The 19619-nt window shown below is 41.4% G+C and overlaps 1 protein-coding gene across 9 annotated transcripts in view; it reads right to left on the reverse strand.

Moving 5' to 3' along the window:
- Window positions 1-1430: 1430 nt before the first annotated feature.
- Window positions 1431-19619, reverse strand: part of NUMB (NUMB endocytic adaptor protein) — a 135022-nt gene continuing 116833 nt past the window's right edge. For 4 of the 9 annotated variants that reach the window (XM_075065427.1, XM_075065429.1, XM_075065426.1 and 1 more), the window contains exons 5-11: window positions 17159-17233; window positions 16438-16578; window positions 14621-14822; window positions 11986-12288; window positions 9152-9301; window positions 8082-8234; window positions 2582-3372 (exon numbers count right to left, since the gene is read on the reverse strand). In XM_075065427.1, coding sequence (XP_074921528.1) covers window positions 2672-3372; window positions 8082-8234; window positions 9152-9301; window positions 11986-12288; window positions 14621-14822; window positions 16438-16578; window positions 17159-17233 — 1725 coding nt within the window. In that variant the 3' untranslated portion in view covers window positions 2582-2671. Of the gene's footprint in view, window positions 3373-8081; window positions 8235-9151; window positions 9302-11985; window positions 12289-14620; window positions 14823-16437; window positions 16579-17158; window positions 17234-19619 lie in introns of all 9 variants that reach the window. The other 5 variants (XM_075065432.1, XM_075065430.1, XM_032781361.2 and 2 more) reach the window with 2 other exon arrangements.

A 19619-nucleotide genomic window follows, 5' to 3' on the forward strand; every position in this document is an offset into this window, starting at 1 on the left:
GAAGATGTCCTTTCCCCTACCCATTTTATTCTCTATTTGAGAAGTATGAGATTTTGCTGAAGCTTTAATTGTATAGTAACCAAATTAGCAGGCTGTTTAATTTTTTGGGCTATCTCTAGAAATTATGAAGTAAAATATGTTCACTGTTCAGGTAAGAATGTTAGTGCGCTGTAGGAAGATCATATTCTGCTGGGACTGACATCAAATGGTAGGTGTAGCTGTATCAGACAAATCTGAATGTTGTATTCTCCTTGACTGTGGATATCTACAAGAAGAGTAAAAAGTTACATGTATGATAGCATTTTATTTGATGTTGCAGAAAAAGCTGGGTCACTGTTTGAGGAATGGTAATGCTCATGGTATTAGACAACACAAAGGCCAGAGTTAATGTTGCACGTCCAATCTTAAACTCAGCATTGCCTGACTTGAGAGCTTAGCCATGCAACTTTAAAATAACACGATAAACAGACTTAGCAAGTGCTACTTTTTTTTGTTTTGTGTTAAGAGAAAAGCCAAGTATTGAGGAACATGGCCTAGAGCTAGGGTAGGTCTTACCCCAGGGTCACATCAGGTTGTAGCAGTCACAGAAAGTACCAATTTATTTCAGTGGAAAAATAAAAGCACAAATTCCCTTTACCTAGCGTTAGTGTTTGAGACTAAATCTCTCATCATTCAAGATACATATTATTGGATTCAGCAGAATGATGGACTTTTTAGAAAGGGAAATAAGAGCCACTGTTGTACTTTGCTTTCCCTGTGCAGAGAGGCTATGCACAATCACTAACTCCCTTACTGCATCACCACTCACCTTAATAGATGAGTGGTGATGCAGCTTACATATTTGTGGAATATAAAGAACCTCAGAAAAAAATGGAGACTAGTAAGAGCAGCAATTGATTGCCTTCTCCAAGGGCTGCCAGGATCTTCATGTCTTTACATTGGGAAAGAGAAGAGAAGGTGGTTTTTCTCTTAACCAGTCTGTTAATGACACAGCAAGACTAATAGCTTTGGACATAACTGCCATGGAACAGAAGGGTGTCATCACTGCTGAGTCCACAGCATGGAAGCAAATAAGCACCTAAGACATTTACTCTGACATGTCAATCAGTGATGCAAATCAAGGATCTCACCAGGCAGTGAAAAATATTATGAGTCTGATTTTCAAAATACTCAAAACTTCACATGAAGTAAACGAGAACCTTGGGTGCCCAGCACATTTAAAAATCAGGTCCAAGAGGTCTAGGTAACCACTTTTAATAGTACGTAGTAAATATGAGAAAAGGAATTTAGCTGTTGAAAGAATCAATATTTTGTTTGGCTTCTAAGCCTATCAGGCAAGTAAGGGTATGAACTGAGTGCACAGGCTACAAAGAAAGTGTGCAGAGGGAGAAAGGGTATGAAAACAAGGAAAACTTTGCAAAATGCAACCGTTTCTACCACCAACATTTATTTCTGTTAAAGCAGATTATAAATCATCATCATCAGTACAAATATATAACTTACTTTTGCTTGTAAGGCCAAAGTTTAAAAGTATAGTTAAAATAAGATGGATTTCACAAGTCACCAGAGGCAGAACTTGGAACAGCTGCAGCCCTAATCACAAGGTTTCACAAACAAACAAAAGTTGAAAAACAAATCTATTGAAAAAAAAACACAAAATGGGTTCCTGGGTAGCCCCAGATTGTAGATATGGTTACAGTAAATCACAGTAGTGTTAAAATGATAGAATTAAGACAAGGAAACTGCAGCAATACATGAAAGAAAATATACATATTATATAATATTTAGTTTGATTCCATTAAAAAAGACAATAAAATTTCCCCATGGTTTTCAAACCATGGCAATACTGTTCTTTAATTTTTTTTTTATTTAAAACTACTATATAGTGACTTTATTGGTCATGACTCATGATTGTTGTTGCAATATGCCACTTACAAATGAACTGATACAAGAACAAGCTAGGGACCCATCTCCTCCCTCCCCCCATATTACTTACAATAAGAATCAGTGATAAATCGATCTTATGTACAATTTCTTACATCCCACCCCTTTTTACCTTTGGCAAGATTACTTACAACTCATACAGCTTTTAATAGCCAGAACTATTTAAAATATTCTAAATGCATAAAAATAAAGATTTTGGCTTCATTTTATTCTTTATATATATAATATTCGCTCTGTTACTCAAAATGGAAGCTCAACTTTTTCCACAAACAGCTTTTGCTGGGAAGTTGACAACTCCACCCTCTCCTAGTACATCCGACAACTCCTTTCCCCACCTTAGAAAACTTTGCTTCCTCTTTCCTCGAGGGGAACGTTCACAATTCACAGAAAAGTAGAAAGATCCTAAACACAAAGGTAGATCATTTGATTTTCATCATACAAGATCTCTTGATGTTCGAGCAAATGGGCTTCAGGGCCCAAACCCCACCTCTGATCTGTTACATTTCCTCTGTCATTTAGTTTTCCAAGGGGCAAGGGAGTGCAGAAAGGGGTGTTTCCATGATTCCTTTTTAATAACTGTGTAACGAGTTCATCAACGGTTTCTCCTCCCCATGACTGCTTCCTCTTCATTTGTAGGGACCTTTTGGGTTTATCAAAATGTACTGATTAGAAATAGTCCTCTGCTCCCTCCATCCTAGCACACAATACACCCAAGCCACAGGACTGTTTAAAGTTCAATCTCAAACGTCTTCTGTAAATCACTTGAGAAGGGGTTAGTTGGAGATGGGTTAGTGCGCTGCTTCGACTTGCTTTCTAGTGCTGCCCACTGTGCTTCAAATGGATCTACCTGGTGGGCAGATGCAGGAGGCTGTAACTGCTTGTCCTCAGTGGTCCATTTGCCACTGTCAACTCCATTGAAAGCTGCGGAGCCATTGTGCTGAGCAGGAGATTTGAAGAAGGGGCTGGCAGTAGCATTATTGGTTTCATACTGGGGGAATGTCTGCTGTTTGACAAGACTAGGTGACTGATGGGGATGGGATGCTGGAGTGTGACTTGCCGTTCCAAAAACATTGGCTACCATCTGAGAAGGAGTGATTCCAACCACAGGCACACTAGGAGCAGAAAAGGTCATTCCGTTTGCTACAGTATACGGCTGAGCAGGCATAAATGCTGGCTGCATTGGCGGTACCACACCAACTGGCACTGGCTGAGGTGCAACAAAGGTGGTCACTGGAAAAGGTGTTGCTGGCTTGGAAGCTGCAAGGGGAGGCTGTATTAGCGGCTGTGGGGCCGCTGGTGGTGGCTGCTGGGCTCTGACAGTCTTTGATACCTCTTCCAACCAGCGGTCTGCCTCTGAGGGAGTGCGTCTGTGAGTCATCTGGAAGAGACTTGGTGAAGCCGCACCTGAGGAGGTGCTCCATTCAGTACCTGGAAGGGAAAACATGAAATCATTAAAACATCAGTTTGCCAGCTACATTCCTCTCCTTATCAGAGCTAGTCAAAGGGATCCAAAGATGTGTACTCAAAAGCAGCCCCAGACTCTCAACCCTCACAGCTTGTGAGGATGCTGCAATCTCTGCAAGCACATTTTTGTACCAACATGCGTGGCCAGTTGGCTCTACTATGTTCAACTCAAGTGGAAACTAGCCTCTTCAGGAACTGGAAAGTAGGCCCTGGGGGTGGTGGGAGTGGCGAGGAGAAGAATTCTCTTCTTCCAGAAGAGATTTTATCTAATACATTTGCCACTAGCACTCCCATCACCTCCATTCAGGAGGGGACACTGGCAGCACCAAAGCACCCTTTTACAGCAGAGCTCTGATGTTGGTTATCCAACACAGGGGAGAGAAGGAAGGTGAGAGGCAAGCAGGAAAATGTAGCACTACCTTCCCTTACTACTTGCTCCTACTTTGGTATAGGAAATGGCAATTTAAGACTTTCCTGTTCAGAGCCGAATAGCTTTTGAACATGGCAGTCAGGCCTGGTGGACTCTTAGACCTTGTCTACACTACAAAGTTTTGTCAGCAAAGGTTATGCTGCTTTAATTAAAGCCTCTGTTGCATGTCCACACTAGTTCCTTGGGTTGGCTGAGTGCATCCACACTAGCAGCTCTTGCATTGACACAGAGAGAAGAGCACTGTGGTAGCTATCCCACTGTGCAACTGGCCACAGGGTGTGTTGGGAAGGATTTGCAATGCCTCACAGGGCAGGTACAGCATCACATGATGCAGGTTTCTCAATCTCATAATTCCAGAGGCATCCTTCTAGATTGCCAGCCACTTTTCAACTGAAGTGTGTGGGTGGGGGAGGTGAGGGAAGGGAGAGGAGAATGGCTGACAGACCTATCCTGAGGCAGAGGGAGGGGGACACCCCCCCCGCATTTGCCCCCGACTCTGCTCAGCACAGCACTCTCTTCTGAAGTAGCCCATTCTGCCTATGGTTCTATGATTCCCACCGAGTTCTCCCACAGAGTTCTCCCACAGCCTCCTCGGCTGCCAGGAGTGGCATCTAGCTCTGTGAGCTCTCTGTGCTGAGGAATGTCAAAGCAGCACAGTGGTCCTTCCCTCCCTCCCCACCCCCAGCAGCAGTCTGCCTGCACCTGTGTTCCTAGTGTAGGACAGAATAGGAGCATCCCAATGATTTGCTCTTTGTTCTCTAAATGGAGCAACATGCTCAGCTGTCAGATACTTCCCCTTTGAAATAGGGGGTGGGGAGGAGAGCGCATGCCTGCAGGGCAAGAGAGTTCAAAACAGTGAGTAACGCGGTCATGGCAGGCATTGTACGATACTGATGGAAGCCAGTTATGTCGACAAAAACAAACAGTGTCTACACTGATGCTTTGTCACTTTAACTTTGCCACAAAAAGCCTTGTGCCTCTTGTCAAGGTGGTTTTGTTTTGTCAGCAAAACAGCAGCGTTTTGCTGCCAAACGTAGCTCTACAGTGTGTACGCCTCCCCTGTTTTGTCAGCAAAAACCGCCTTTTGCTGACAAAACTTAGCAGTGTAGACAAGGCCTTGGAATTCAAGCTGTAGCTGCTATGGTGGTAGCAACAGTATCTTTGGTTTTTTTTTACTTAAATTAGCAGGATCACAAAATCTCTTTCCTATTCTTTATCTTGTCCCTCATTTTCCAAAACTACTTAAGTGATTGTGAATAGTGCTAGATTGGAAGCCTTGGGGACTAAAGTCCTATTCATCAACAGAACATGCAGATAATGGGCAACTATACGAGTTCTCTTGACTGCCTATGAGCCCTAGGCTGGGAGGAACTATTCCAGTTGGATAAAGATGGTAAATCTGCCAATTCAAGCCTTAATCTTTCTGTTTACAATCCACAAAGATGCGGATAACCTGCCTGCTAGAAATCCTGGCCACTCAGACCAACCACCAATTGCACACAGGGCCAAGGTTTTTAGATGTCAATAAAACTTTAGCATTATAAACTGAGGCCAGAGTGGAATCTGGGACCTAGCAACAAAATGCTCTGTCCCCCAGTGACTAAGACTGAACTTGTAACGAATTGCATTATTTAGGGGAGGGTTCTTGGGGGGAGGGGAATATCCTTGCCCTGATGGATTTTAGGATTTTTACAGGAGGCTGGATCTGATGGGACTAGGAACACTTTAGAGCACCTCCTAAGGTACTCATTTTCCATTACCTAAATGTGGAATTGCACATGTATTTTTAAAATAGTAGACAAGATACACACTCTTTGTATTGTGTATATACACTCAAACCTTTGGGATGTGTATTTAATAATTTGCAACATTCAATAAAATAGTTAAACTGTACTTACTATGACACCCTTGTTTTGTTCTTCCTTCTCTCCCTTCATCTCCACTCTTCCCTTACTCTTTTCCCACATAATTCAGTCTGTTAACCTCTGTCTAATTTTTCTGAAATGTCAGTTCTCAAGATTTCAGTTTATTTTCCCTGGCAGTTCAACTTTTAACTCCTTTCTCAGCACAGTTTAGATTCCATGTCGTTTCTCCCTCGTTCTTTCTTTCTTCCCTCTCAAGTTCCCCTCATCCCCTTCTTCCTCTCCCCATGCCAACTTTCCAACCATGAAGGAAAGGGGAACCAGAAAGGCAAGGAGGCAGTACTACAGTTCAAATGCTGCTTAGTGTTTTGCTGAAATAGAAGAGAATCTCTGTGAACAATGAACTATTAACTGTCTAATCCCAAAATAAGTGGAGACATGGTATCCACAGATCAAGAGTCTACTGCTGTCATTACACGTGAGCTCCGCTGGTGTGTAGGGCCTGGATTCAAGGATCAGTGGTTATTGCTGGATGTGATGCTAAACAGTTGAAAACATTTGAGTGGCAAAATTAAACCCTTGGCTGCCTGGGAAGCTATCAGAGCAGGAGTTTAGGGCCTGTCTACTAGGAAAGTTCTACAGGTAAAACCACCCTCCAATCCCATGTAGAGATTTACTCTGATATAAAGATGGCTTTTTCATTTAGCTTAAACCCATTCCCAAGCAACGTAAGCTGTATCAAAAAGTCACTGGAACAGGAGTGCCCACATGTGGGGTAGTTATACTGGTATAACTATATTAGTTTAAATTCACACCACAGCTTATACCAAAAAAACCTTTCCCAGGTATACAAGGCCATGGCTACCTCAAGGTCCAGATCAACTGCTCAGGAGCAGCTTTAGTTTCCAAAAGGGTCAGATCATGAGCACTAAACACTGTACAGCACCAGATAAAAACTCCCCTTATTAACGCCAGTAAAAAGGGTATTTTAGGTACAGAAACAAACACAGAATTTTCTTTGCTCTAGATTTCCATGACTTGCCTTTTTGGCAACTTAAGAAAATCATCAGGTGCTAAGGCAAAACTCACAGTACAACCTATAATCCCATAGCCATCCAGTTCATGGCTTCCCTCTACCACTTGGGAAAAAAACCTTCTACTTCCAGCTATTGTCACTGTCCCTTCCACTCCTTCAATGAGACAAATTTGTACGCGTCCCAGGGGTTCAATCATACTTTTGAACCTAAGGCCAGGTCTACACTGCGACTTTAAATCGGTTTAATGGCCGATATACCGATTTAACGCTGTATCCGTTCACACGACGTCGTCATTAATATCGAGTTAAACGGCTCCTTAAATCGATTTCGGAACTCCTCCCAAACGAGAGGAGTAGCGCTAAATTCGATAGTGATAACTCGGATTAGGGTTCGTGTGGACGGAAATCGACGTTATTGGCCTCCGGGCGGTATCCCAGAGTGCAGCACTGACCGCTCTGGACAGCAATCTGAACTCGGATGCAGCGGGCAGGTAAACAGGAAAAGCCCCGCGAACTTTTGAATTACATTTCCTGCTTGCCCAGCGTGGAGCTCTGATCAGCACGGCTGGCGATGCAGTTTGAAATCGAAAAAGAGCTCCAGCATAGACCGTACGGGAGATACTAGGTCTGATCGCTGTATGGGGAGACAAATCTGTTGTATCCAGCTCCGTTACAGAACACGAAATGCCAAAGCGTTTGAATAAAAAACTCCAGGATACACAGCGCTGTGTGACAAGCGTAACGGGAAGCCAGAGACTCAAATGGACGCTCATGAAGGGAGGGAGGGGGTACTGAGGACTCCAGCTATCCCACAGTCCACAGCAGTCTCTGAAAATTATTTGCATTCTTGGCTGAGCTCCCAATGTCTGTAGGTTCAAACACAGTGTCTGGCGTGGTTCAGGGAACAGCTCCTCAGTTTATTTCCCCCCACCACCACGTGAAAAAAAAAAGGGAAAGATTGCTGTGCTATGGCGTTTGCTCAATGCACTCCGCGAAAAAGGCGCCAAAGGGTTGTCTGCTGCCTTCACAAAGGGAGGGGTGAGGCTGTACCCAGCACCACCCGGGGCAGTGTTTTCTGCCCCATCAGGCACTGTGCTCTCAACACGGAAGTGGGAACTATGGGATAGCTGAGGAACAGCTACCCACAGTGCACCGCTCCTGAAATCGATGGTAGCTTTGGACCATGGACGCAAACAATCGATTTCGGGATCCCACTGTGGACGCGCTAAACCGATTTTATTAGATCTGTTTTGTAATATCGGTTTAAGCTAATTCGAAATAATCGTGCAGTGTAGACGTACCCTAAGTTCTCAAAACAACTCAGAGGACCTATACCCAATCTTACCAGAAAATGTGGCTGCAGCTCCAGTATTAGCAGCAGGAGCAGCAGGGGCATGAGCCCAAGGATTGGTTTCACGAACTGGCATAGCTGTGGGTGCTACAGCAGCTTGGGACGGTTTAACAGCAAGCACACAGAAGGCAGAGGCAGTGCCATTAACTAAAATGGGAGCAGACAACATCATTGCAGTTAATTCATGCAAGGCGTGCAGGTGATTGGAGGAAAGGGCCTTGTCATTCCTGCCAAACATACATCACTTCTACAAACACACATGACAAAAGCTTGTGTAAATTAGCTCAGCGTGGAATAGTGACTAATTTACAGCCCATTCAAACTTTATAAAGCCAGTTATTTTAATTGTACCAAATCAACTGTTAGCTACAAAGTTGGACTGTGAATTTTCTAAAATCCTATCAGTAAATAAGAAACTAGTTTTAATAAAGTTGTTTCAAACTGGCTGAAATAAAAGCAGGTATGCAGAGAGAATCAGAATGAAAGTCAACAGAACACTCAAATGCAACTGATTTTGTTTTCTCTGTGCTTTAAAAAAAATGAAGTTCTCCCATAATACTCGATTCCATTCACATGATTTCATATATACTAAAAATCAGTAACACAATTATATAACTCCCAGTCATCACACCTCATGTTAAAATGTCCCCATGTTTTAGAACAAATTGATGATTTGGTATCTTATGCATGCTTCATTTGTGATTTCCAGTTTGAGGGGCCCCCTGCATCAGACTTGCATACACTGGCACCACATTTAAAACCACTCTGCAATTCAGTAGCCAGAATAGTAAGGTAGCCATTGTCTCTCTCTCCCTCCAACCCCTGGACATAATACAATTTGGTGATGGTGTATGAATTTTTTTTGGAAATTAAAAACAAAACAGAGGAAACAGCTATATGCACATGAGATGAATAAAGCAAAATGTGTCTTCAAAGAGCAGATGATATAATGGTTGTGCAAGAGGAAATCTAAGACATTACAGTGATGGCATGCTACTGGAAAGCAACATTACATAAATACAAGCATCATCCAGCATGTCCATGCAAGCTTAAAAGTTACAAACCTTGAAAGGCAGGAGACTGTGGTGCAACTACTGTGATTGGTTTTGTCATAGGAGCAGAGGAGAAGGGGTCCTCTGACGGTGTGCTGAAAGCATTAGTAATCTGGGAGCACAGAGAGCTAATGCTGTCCACTTCCCCTTCCATCTCAGGGACTGAAAATTAAACACAGATCATTACTCATGGAAAGTTAAGGGATACAGGAAAGATGAAGTAAATATTAAAGCAATTAAACATGCGCCCAAGTTCCTTATCTCAGAAGATTTTCCTTCTGTTGACTTGGATAGCCTTATATGTAGATTGGGTTTACCACCCTCTCAATCCATGGTGAAGACTGGGCAGTAGAAACACAAAGCCATATCCAGTATATTTGGGGAGTTTTATCCCTGAGAGAAATTGGAGTATTTGTAGGGTGACCAGACAGCAAATGTGAAAAATCGGGACAGGATGGAGGGTAATAGGAGCCTATGTAAGAAAAAGACCCAAAAATCGGGACTGTCCCTATAAAATCGGGACATCTGGTCACCCTAAGTATTGGGTTTCCAGTTTTGAAGTGAGTTTCTCACAGCCTCTCTCCTGGTTGATAGGACAGGCCATCCGTTATTAACATGTAATTGTATCAGGTTTTGTTCCCAGGAAGTTCAGAAAACAAGTTCTTACACAGCCTTGTTACAGACATAAGACAGTTGTACATTATATTGTCTTATGCAACATATCAATGGCTCACAAGGCATCTGATTCAAGATGTAAAATGGATGTTACAATCCAAATGATATGCTTCAAACTACAGGACACCAGCTCACAGGGGCTAATAAGATGTAGCAGTAGGTGTAGTTGTCATTCAGGAAATGATCAAATACTTTGCCCTCTAAAAGGTATTTTGTGGGACGGGCTTTTCTGAAAGTGAAGTTGTAAGGAACACCATTGACAATTCCTTACTTGTATGGGGTTACAGCTGTGACAGTTAAAAGCCAGGAAACACAAAGTGAGGTTGACACTTTCTCAAATTGCTGAGGCATTGCAGCTCATGTAGTATAATTCAATATCATCATTTGTTATGGGCCCATTTGATGTACAATGGGAACTCACTTTGATTTTGCCACATCCTTACTACTTCGTTAGCTTAAATTTGTGTATATTTCTTTAATAAAACCATGACAGTTAAGCTTTTATATGTCTATTCCATAACGAGACGATCTCATTTCCCCCTGTGTCAGTACGTGTGTGGAAACAGTGAGAGGTATTTTTGGCAAATGGTGCTGAAATGTCAGATTTTCCAGATATTCCAACTTGTATTGCTCTCCAAAAATGCCTCTGGATATCAGCCCCACACTGTTCAGCAGTACATGGAAGCAAAACAACAGGAGCGGAGAGATTACAAGTGACATGAAAAACTCAGGAAGACTGGGCAAAAGCGAATGGAGTGTACACCACTTAAATGGGACATGCTTACTCAAGATAGTACTTTATCGGGACACCTCCACAGAACCCATTTAACTGGATACTGAATGGAAAGGACAAATGCAAAAATGGGACAGTAGTAGAATAAATTCTTAACATGAATGTATTTAGCTAGTACTAAGTTGTTCATTACCAGATGTTAAACAGATGTGAAACTAGTTGGCAACTTCTGCTTTAACATCAGAGCTTAAAGATGAAAAGATTAAGAATGAATGAAGACATATAAATACTGCCTGTTATTTTTGCCGTTATTCAGTATTATTTTTCATAACTTTAAGGTTTCAGATTTTTAAAATGGGGCTATAAGAATATAAGCCATGCAGCATGATATCCTACTTACTGGGATATATATGTACGTATGTATGTGTGTTTTATTAATATATTGCATAATCGTCACTACTTACATTTGTATTGGGATGATTTAGTGTGAAAGCTTCGAAGTTTTCTAGACATGGCACCACACACTACTGAAATACAGCTACTTTGCACCACTTAATACTAAACATAGTTTTAGTTGGGGGAGGCAAAAGCAGCTCATGTAACTGTTCTGAAGAAGAATTTAGGGAGGCAGAATTTGATAGGGACCTCTAGGATAACACTTGTGAAAAAGGTCACAGGATCTTTAATGATCACAAGTGGTCAACACTTTAGTGTTTTACATCTCAAAAGCCATTATGAGTACAGAGCCCCCTACCACCACACTCAGCTTTGGTTTAATGACAGAGGGAACAGTGCCATTTACTAATTCACCAACACCTCTGAGCTTTTCTTGGAAGTCTCAAACACCAAGAACAAGTCAGTTTACCTTGTGCTGATGATTTACATATGAAACCCTAATCCCTTCCCTGTCAACATAGTTCTTCTGAGGGGTGACTTTTGTTAGCAGCAGGCCATCTGAAGCGAAGTGGAAAGAAGGAGCTGGTACATTCAATAGCACTCAGCAAGTTAACTGCATGGTTAAAACCAGGAGGTAAGAGGCATGCAGGGAAAGGAAACTTTTGCCTTCTGCACTTGCAAAGGACAATGTTACAATATAGGGGTTCTCAACCTTTCCTTCTGAGCCCCCGACCCCCCCATGCTATAAAAACTCCACAGGCCATCTGTGTCACAACCACTGTTTTTGTGCATATAAAAGCCAGGGCTGATGTTAAGGGGTAGCAAGCAGGACAACTGCCTGGGGCCCCATGCTGCAGGGCCCCCCTGCGAAGCAACGATGCTCAGGCTTCAGCTTCAGCCCCATGCAGTGGGACTTTGGCTTTCTGCCCTGAGCCTCAGCGAGACTAATGCTGGCCTTGCTTGGCGGACCACCTGAAACCTGCTTGTGGCCCCTGGACCCCTGGTTGAGAACCACTGTGGTAGAACACATTCTTGCTTTTACCTGAGTTCTTCATGGGGAAGTCGGTCTTTCTTTGCACTGTTGAAGGCAGCTCATTTATTCGCAATGACAGCTGGCGTTTAAAGGGGGACATCTTTTGACTAAGGGCAGGGAAACCTCGGAAAGAGCCTTGCCTAGCAAGTTGCTCTATAGGGGCATGCCTTCGTGGGATAGCATGGGGATGGTTCATCTCTTTATCTAGAGAGGCAGTGAGGTCAGCAGTGGGAGAGGCTGGGGAGCCAGGAGATGGGGCAGTATTACTGGGTGTAGCACTGGGAGCTGCTGTTGTTTTCACTTCTGTTTCAGCTGTGAAAAGAAACAGGACATAAGTTTAGGAAAGTGAAGCACTGTTAAACACTTTTCCTAGGTCAGAAATATTGGTGTTTTCAGACGATAAACTTGCTGTAATTATAGTTAAAACTGTCTTTGTTGATCAAAGTGTTAATATTAGAACAGAAAAATCAGCTCTCTACAGCTGTGTTTCACCATTGGCAACTGTTTGCAAACACTTGTATCTAACACTAACTAAGACTATGCAGGCGCTGTGTAAAATGTATATTCCTTTTTAGGTGGTGGTATGTCAGGTGTTCCTAAACCAATAGCAATTCAGTTTTACTTGTGGCTCAAAAAACCCCCAACCAAACACAAACTTGTGAGATTAAAAATACAGCCCCATACTTATTTTGTAAATCCGTGCGAAATTGTGAGGTGAACAGCATAGGGACAGAATTGTTAGTATTACTTCTACACAATTAAACTCACTAAAAAGTTTACATGTCCCAGAAAGCAAGTGTCTGGTTTATCTCAGAACACAATGAAGAGGCAGGTTCTTCAGTTGTATTCACCTTTCCAGACAGAGCAGCTGCCAGTCACTAGTTAATATTTACACCAAAAGCTGCTCAAAGTAAGAACTAAAAATTAAGCATCTTTGCTATGTCACTTGAAACCTACTTCCTGGTGATGCAGTGGACCAAGTTTAGTTTTGGACATGTAGAGGTTTAAGCCCAGATTAGGTCACGAGTGAATGCACTTACAAACTAATGTCCTCATATCAGATTGATAATACTATATCACTACAATAACAATTCCTGCCTAGGAGGCACCTCTTACTAGATATTGCATGTGCTACAACTCATAATGGATGGGATATGGTATAAAAATGCACCTCTCTAGCTGTGGAGTAAGTCATTCATTTTTAGGAGAATTAATCACTATTTAAGTAGAGAAACCAATGTGCACAGAACCCTCCCAACTGTAGAGTGCTGCTGCTTTCCAAGCATCTCTTAAAGTGAATTTCTTTCAAGAGACAGAGATCTGAAAGGCAAACATTACTCTGGAGAATCAATATAGGCTCAGTGGGATAGATGGCTATAAAACTATTAGAATAAACGCTTAAAGGTTGAGTATATCCAACAGTTTTATTAAAAAGGGAAGCAGGCTTTTGGAAAGAAAATAAATAGGTATTAAAAGAAAACTTACTGGGCTGTCCTGCCCCCTTCAATTCCTATTAGCCACAACTACTCAGGATGCTGCTCACTCAACTGAAAAAACTTTATTAAGTCTTCATTGAGAAAGATTTCACACCTTAGAGACGGTATTTTCTATGATTCATTCCCTGGAGTGACATTGATTTCTGAGTTAAAGCTTCATTTAGTAAGTTTTAAAATTAATGTATTGGGAACAATGGGTGGCTGATGAAGACTACAAGATATATCAAGATTAACGTTTAGCAAGATCAGAATTGAAGTATGAAACTGGTTATGGGAGTTTTTATTAGAGATAATCTACTGAATTGTCAAATATCCTATGGAGAATACTACTTTCTGTAATATTACTAGGCTACTACAAAATACAGAAGGCCCCAACTCACTTAGTAGTTTATTTATTTGACAAAAAAATTGGGTCTGAAGATGGAGCCACCTTTACAGAAACCCTAAAACATTCGAGAACCTTTAACACTCTTACTTCAGATCCCTCATTCTGACTGTGCAACTCTGTATAACCCCATTATCACTTATTCATCAGACTAATGAAGAAAAAGCGACAAATGCAACTGACTCAAAGGATACCTTTACATCTCCAATATTTTCTCTTTGGGTATAAAGCCATCAGTTTTCCAGTAAACTGGACAGTGTCATCAACATCAGAAAGATATATATATTTTTGGTGTAAAGCCAGAGTTTAAAACTTATAAAATCCAGCCATTTTTGATTTTATCCTTACTGATTTTTTTTTAAAAAAAAGCTTTTTAAAAATTCCTGGACCATTTTTATTGTAAATCCCTTTATCCTGGGACCTACCATCTTCCCTCTACAAGACACCTTTTAACCTACCTTCTAAAAAACAAACACAAAGTAGAAGCTTTTTCTAGTTGCATTCACACATGGATCAGTGCCTTCTGATTTTCTAGGGGGCATGTAGGGAACTGAAGGTAGCTGGGATCATATTTCATATCTTTACGCTGACATTAAATGTTCAGTGAATGACAAGCGTGCTGCACCATGTGATTAGCTTTGTTTTGCCCAGAACTGTAGGATTTATGAGGAAGTAAATCCTTTATTCTCTGCATAGACTATGAGTCAGACTTGCACAGATTGTCCATGGTAAGCAAAAAATCACACAACTAGCAGTCCTTTACCTTTAGCATCCTGTATCTGTCTCATTATTTCCTCTCTTTCTGCTTGTTCAGTAGCTGTAGTGACTCTGAATGATCCCTCTCTTGTGAATGTGGTTCTGCTGGCATCAAAGGTGGCAGTCACTCCACACTCCTTCTCTCGTTTCTGCTTTCGCTCCAGGCATGCTGCAAACGCACAGCCCACAGCATGACTCAACCGTTCCCCCTGTACAAGAAGACATTGCATCATATAGGAACTGGCACAAACAGACAGACGTGTTTCATATATTACTCAGTGATTAGATTCTTCTTGGGGAAGGCACCTTATTAAGGAGCCTCAGATAACTGCTAGGCCTAGTCATACTGCATGGGTTTAAATTAACTCTTTATGTACAAAGACTCACTTCTGTTACTACATGAACATTGCTGGAAAAGCCCAGTGTAAGAAATTGCCAGATATGCTGTTCAGTTCAACTGCTACTAAGATACTAGTGGAATAATTTGCCTTTGGGTTCAACTGTGCTCAGAGGAACTCTGCACTCAAGGTTGCCACTGTTACAGAGGTAGAAATTTTTCAGAGGGCTCTGACTCACAAATCTTGAGTATTTGTTCCTGTAATGACCCTGATTGCAGGCCTAAACTAGTACTTAGAGGCAGACTTTTTGAAAAATGGCTGTCCGTAATATTCTCAAGATTAAGATTTACAAATGGGTCCATAATGACCCCAGCTTTACTAAACAAAGAACAAGGCTACTGTGATACAAAAGGGAGCTTCCCCACATCTTATCCCCCTATTTAGAAAATGAGAGGCCAGGAAGGGAGGTTCATCACAACAGCAGTTAAGTGCGAAGAATCTTCCTGACTCAGTCTAGTTTGACCTTGGTTGGCCTGGGTGTAGGCACACAAAGTGATTTTATTATTGTACAAAAAGATTTCAAGCCTTCTAAAAAGATAACTCCAATATTACTGCTGATGTCTGGAATTCAAAAAAAACGTACTGTCCTATAAGTAGTGACAGAAGTAACCGGCTTCCCAGTCTCCTTTTAATATTTAAAAGCCAAAAGGTGATCACAATTTATGCAGTTTAATTTTAATTCTGAGGATTAGAATGTCTTTGCCTTCTGTGTGTGTTTGCACACAAGAGGCCTCAAAATCAGGGCCACCCAGAGGATTCAGAGGGCCTGGGGCAAAGTGGGGCAGCTGCGGCCCTTGTACTCACCTGGTGGTGGTCCAGGTCTTTGGTGGCATTTCGGCGGAGCGTGCCCTTCAGTCGCTCCACGTCTTCGGCAGCACTGAAGGGCCCCCACCGCCAAACGCGGCCAAAGACCTGGACCGCTGCTGGGCCAGGGCTTGCGGAGTTCCTGCGGGGCCTGGGGCAAATTGCCCCACTTGCCCCCTCCCCCCAGGTGGCCCTGCTCAAAACACTCACCAGGTCTACATTTAAATACCCTCTATAGATTTTTTACCTCAGAGACTGTCATTTCTATTTCAGTTTTCAGCTGTACACATTTTCAGATACAAGTATCTTCTGTCTTTATTTTTAAATGCGTAGTTCTGTTCTGACTGCCTTCCATTTATACACCGTGCTGGGTACCATCTCTCTCCATAAGATGACTAGGCTACCACAAATCAGGGAGCAAACAATTCAAACAAAGAATTAGAGTTGCAACCATTTAAATAGTTATACAATACTTTGGTTTAGGGTACAAAACCTTTGGAGCATATTCTCTAGGTAAATTTAAATTTTATTACATATAGATTTCAAATATCTGCAGGGTGCAGCTCTTCCTGCTTCTAGCCACAGCAGAAGCTAAATGCAGACACTATCACACTCAACTTACTGTGTCCTTTACAGCCATGAAGCAGTGGCATATCCAGCGCCGGGTAGTGCCATCTCGGCAGATATAAGAGAATGCCCTGTCAAAATTTCGGTCCGGAGCACAGAAAGAAACCTTCTCTATTGTCTGATCAACTATAAGATCCTAAAGGAAACCCCCCCCGCAAAAAAACCAAGAGTGTAAAGAGGTGCTTACTTAAAAAGACAAGTCATTTTTCACATTACCTACCTAAATCTCAGAGAGATAGTCTCCTTACTGTATGTTTTATTTAACTCCCTTGCTGCATTTTTGGAAGCTTGCTTATAAGATACAATGATCTGGAACTTCAGATGCACTGTAATCTGGATTGATCAATATAAATTTCTTTATGCATTAATCTCTCATGTATCTCTATTAGTACATAAAGGGCATCAGGGTCAGGAGAACTCTGCATGTACTATGTGGATAGAAATGATTAGGCAAATGTGCTTTCCTGGCAGATGAAAACAAAAACAGGCTTCCAGGCTCACATTAATTGCTATGTTTAGTCAGATGAGCACAGGACACACTGCAGAATAAGACAATAAAAATAAGCATTTCAAATGGTTCACTGAGCATTTCAGTTTATTTTCACTAAGTAATGAATAATTAAACTGGTCATGTGCATGTAGGCCTCTCTTTCAGAGACCTGTACTTGTCCAAAAAAGAATAGGCATTTTGATACAATGTAAAATCAAAGTCTCACCTTAGTTTTCTCATCTACAACTCTGAGTCCATCTGCCGAAACCCACAGGACTGCCTTAACTGCCTTCCTTCCAGTCTTTCAAGGGAAGAAAAGAGAAAAACACAGTATTACAGCAATGTTATCAGATTGTACACCCACTTCCACTTTCCGAGAACCACAATAGTAAGTGCAGATGAAGTCCAAGTTCAGTAGAGATGCCCAAAGCCAGATACTCAAATCAAACTGCAAAACATTCAGAGAACCAAGCCAAAGCCAGTCTTTCAGAAACACAATGCAAATGAGGAGAGACAGGGGAAGGGAAAGGGAAAGGAATAGCACAGGTGAAGTTAAAGACAGGTTAATACATTCATTTATAGGCAAAGAATTCAAGACTGAATTGTTCACCCATTTTAAAAGGTCAACCAAGAAAATTAAAAATTCAGATAACACTAATGCATAAGGAGTTACACCACAGGTAGCTTCTATGGCACAAGTTTAAACAATGTAAGAACTCTTACCTGGTATTTCCACCACCCTAGCCCTCTTCCCCAATAATTGTGTGGCAGAATCACGGCATCACCTTAAATCATAGTATTAGAACCACCTGCAAAATGTTATTAGTGCTATGTACCTTTAATGCATAATATCTGCACTGAGCATTAACGCTAAATATGTTTTTCAGCTATTAGCTATGCACTAAACATGCAGTGAGACAAGGCAAGTAGGATATACCTTTATTAAAAAATGTTTAATATGTCTAGAGAGCAATGTGTTACAAGATGAAAAGGTTAATATTTGTTACGGAGCACTTTGGCAAGCATCCAAAATTTGACTGTGGGAGCTTCTACCTGGCTGTGAGTGGAGAACAACAAACATGTGAAGCTGAGAGAAAGAACTTGAAAAGCTAAAAGTGCCATTTATTTTTTGTATATTAAATTGTTTCATTTAAGAGAAAATTGCAAAATACTGCATAACACCCATTATCAGATAAAACAATTTTTAAAGAATGACATCTCACATTAGAGATGGAGCAGTTTTTCAGTTTAGTTAAAAATACCATTTTGCTGGCTGTTATTCAGAAATGCAGCTAGAAAAAAAACTCTTTTCCAAAGTATTGCATTTTCCTACTCATGACTGTTTAAAAAAAAATAAATCTATACTTCAGTTTTCATGCCTGCCTACCTATCCTTTTCACATCTAGGCCCAATAAACAATTTCCCGTCTCCCTGGTTTGCTTCATACACTAGGCTTCCATCACACCACAACGGTCCATACTGTAAACTGCCGTCTCAGTGAGATCTTTGGGTATCACCCCTCAGGCTAAAGTGTGGATGAATGAGTGATCTCTGGTGGCTTTCCTGAGTAAGAACTGCGGTTTTTAAAATGGTTCCTCTATGGCTACATCACTCATTTCCATGAGTTACTTATCCTAATACACAAAGGACTGGAGCACCGCTGAAGTCCATGATTCATCCCAATTTAAAGCCAATGAATGTTCCATTTATGCAATATTGATTTTAGAATTACAGTGTATGGATAAAGATATTTTATTGTGTGCTGGAGTGGTAAGCCTTCACTGGTATCACAGTAGTTACGTTATCAGAGGAAACATGAAGGGGTGGGAGAGAGGACTTTGCAGTTTGTTGCAACTGACTGTCCCTGATTTCTGAATCAGTGAGATACAGGGGAAGACCAGCATATTAAGATAAACACTGATAATGGTACCTGGAACTGAACTGTATGGAAGATTCATTTAAAGGAGGACTTTAGGGAAGAAAGCTATGGAAAGAGGCAGTTTTAGAATGTAGGGTATCAACCAGGGTGAACAAACAGGAAATACTGCAATATATAAATAAAGTGATTTCTAAAATTCTTTGTTTTAGAAGGCAGTAAATATGGGATAGCCAAATTCTTTGGGCCTGTGCGCCCAGCTCTCAATCAACAACTTCCAAAACTTCAAAATTCTTCACAAATCTAGATGTGTCTCCTTTGACTTGTTTTAGAACAGTCAAGTTTTAGAAAACAGTTTCTTTTAAACCATCCATCATGTTAATCAAGATCTTTGTTTCAGCAAATATAAAAACCAGGAAAAAGCAAGGTCTGTGATGACGCTGGGTGGGAAGAATAAGGAAAACATAACTTTCTCCAAACAGTAAATACAACCTCATTCCAGGAGAGTAAAGCTTCAGGGAAGGGTCTTTTCAAGAACTACTAAAGAGGCAAAACTTGTTACAACTGTTTTTAGAAAACAACAAACTCAGCCATGTGCTTCTAGAAGCAAGCATTGATCCCAAGCAAAGTATATCCTCATCCTTTACTCACATATCACCAAATCCCAATTTAATGAAGCCATGAAACTCTACCACGGATTTCTCAGAATGAAGAAACTGAAGATGAGAATATGTATGCCACTTCTTGCACAGTGCAAATCCAAGCTTGCCAGCATAGGACTGTCACCTCCTAAATCAAGGACTGAAACTTT

This window comes from Chelonoidis abingdonii, chromosome 4 (assembly GCF_003597395.2).
Source record: "Chelonoidis abingdonii isolate Lonesome George chromosome 4, CheloAbing_2.0, whole genome shotgun sequence".
Classification (NCBI taxonomy): Eukaryota; Metazoa; Chordata; order Testudines; family Testudinidae; genus Chelonoidis; species Chelonoidis abingdonii.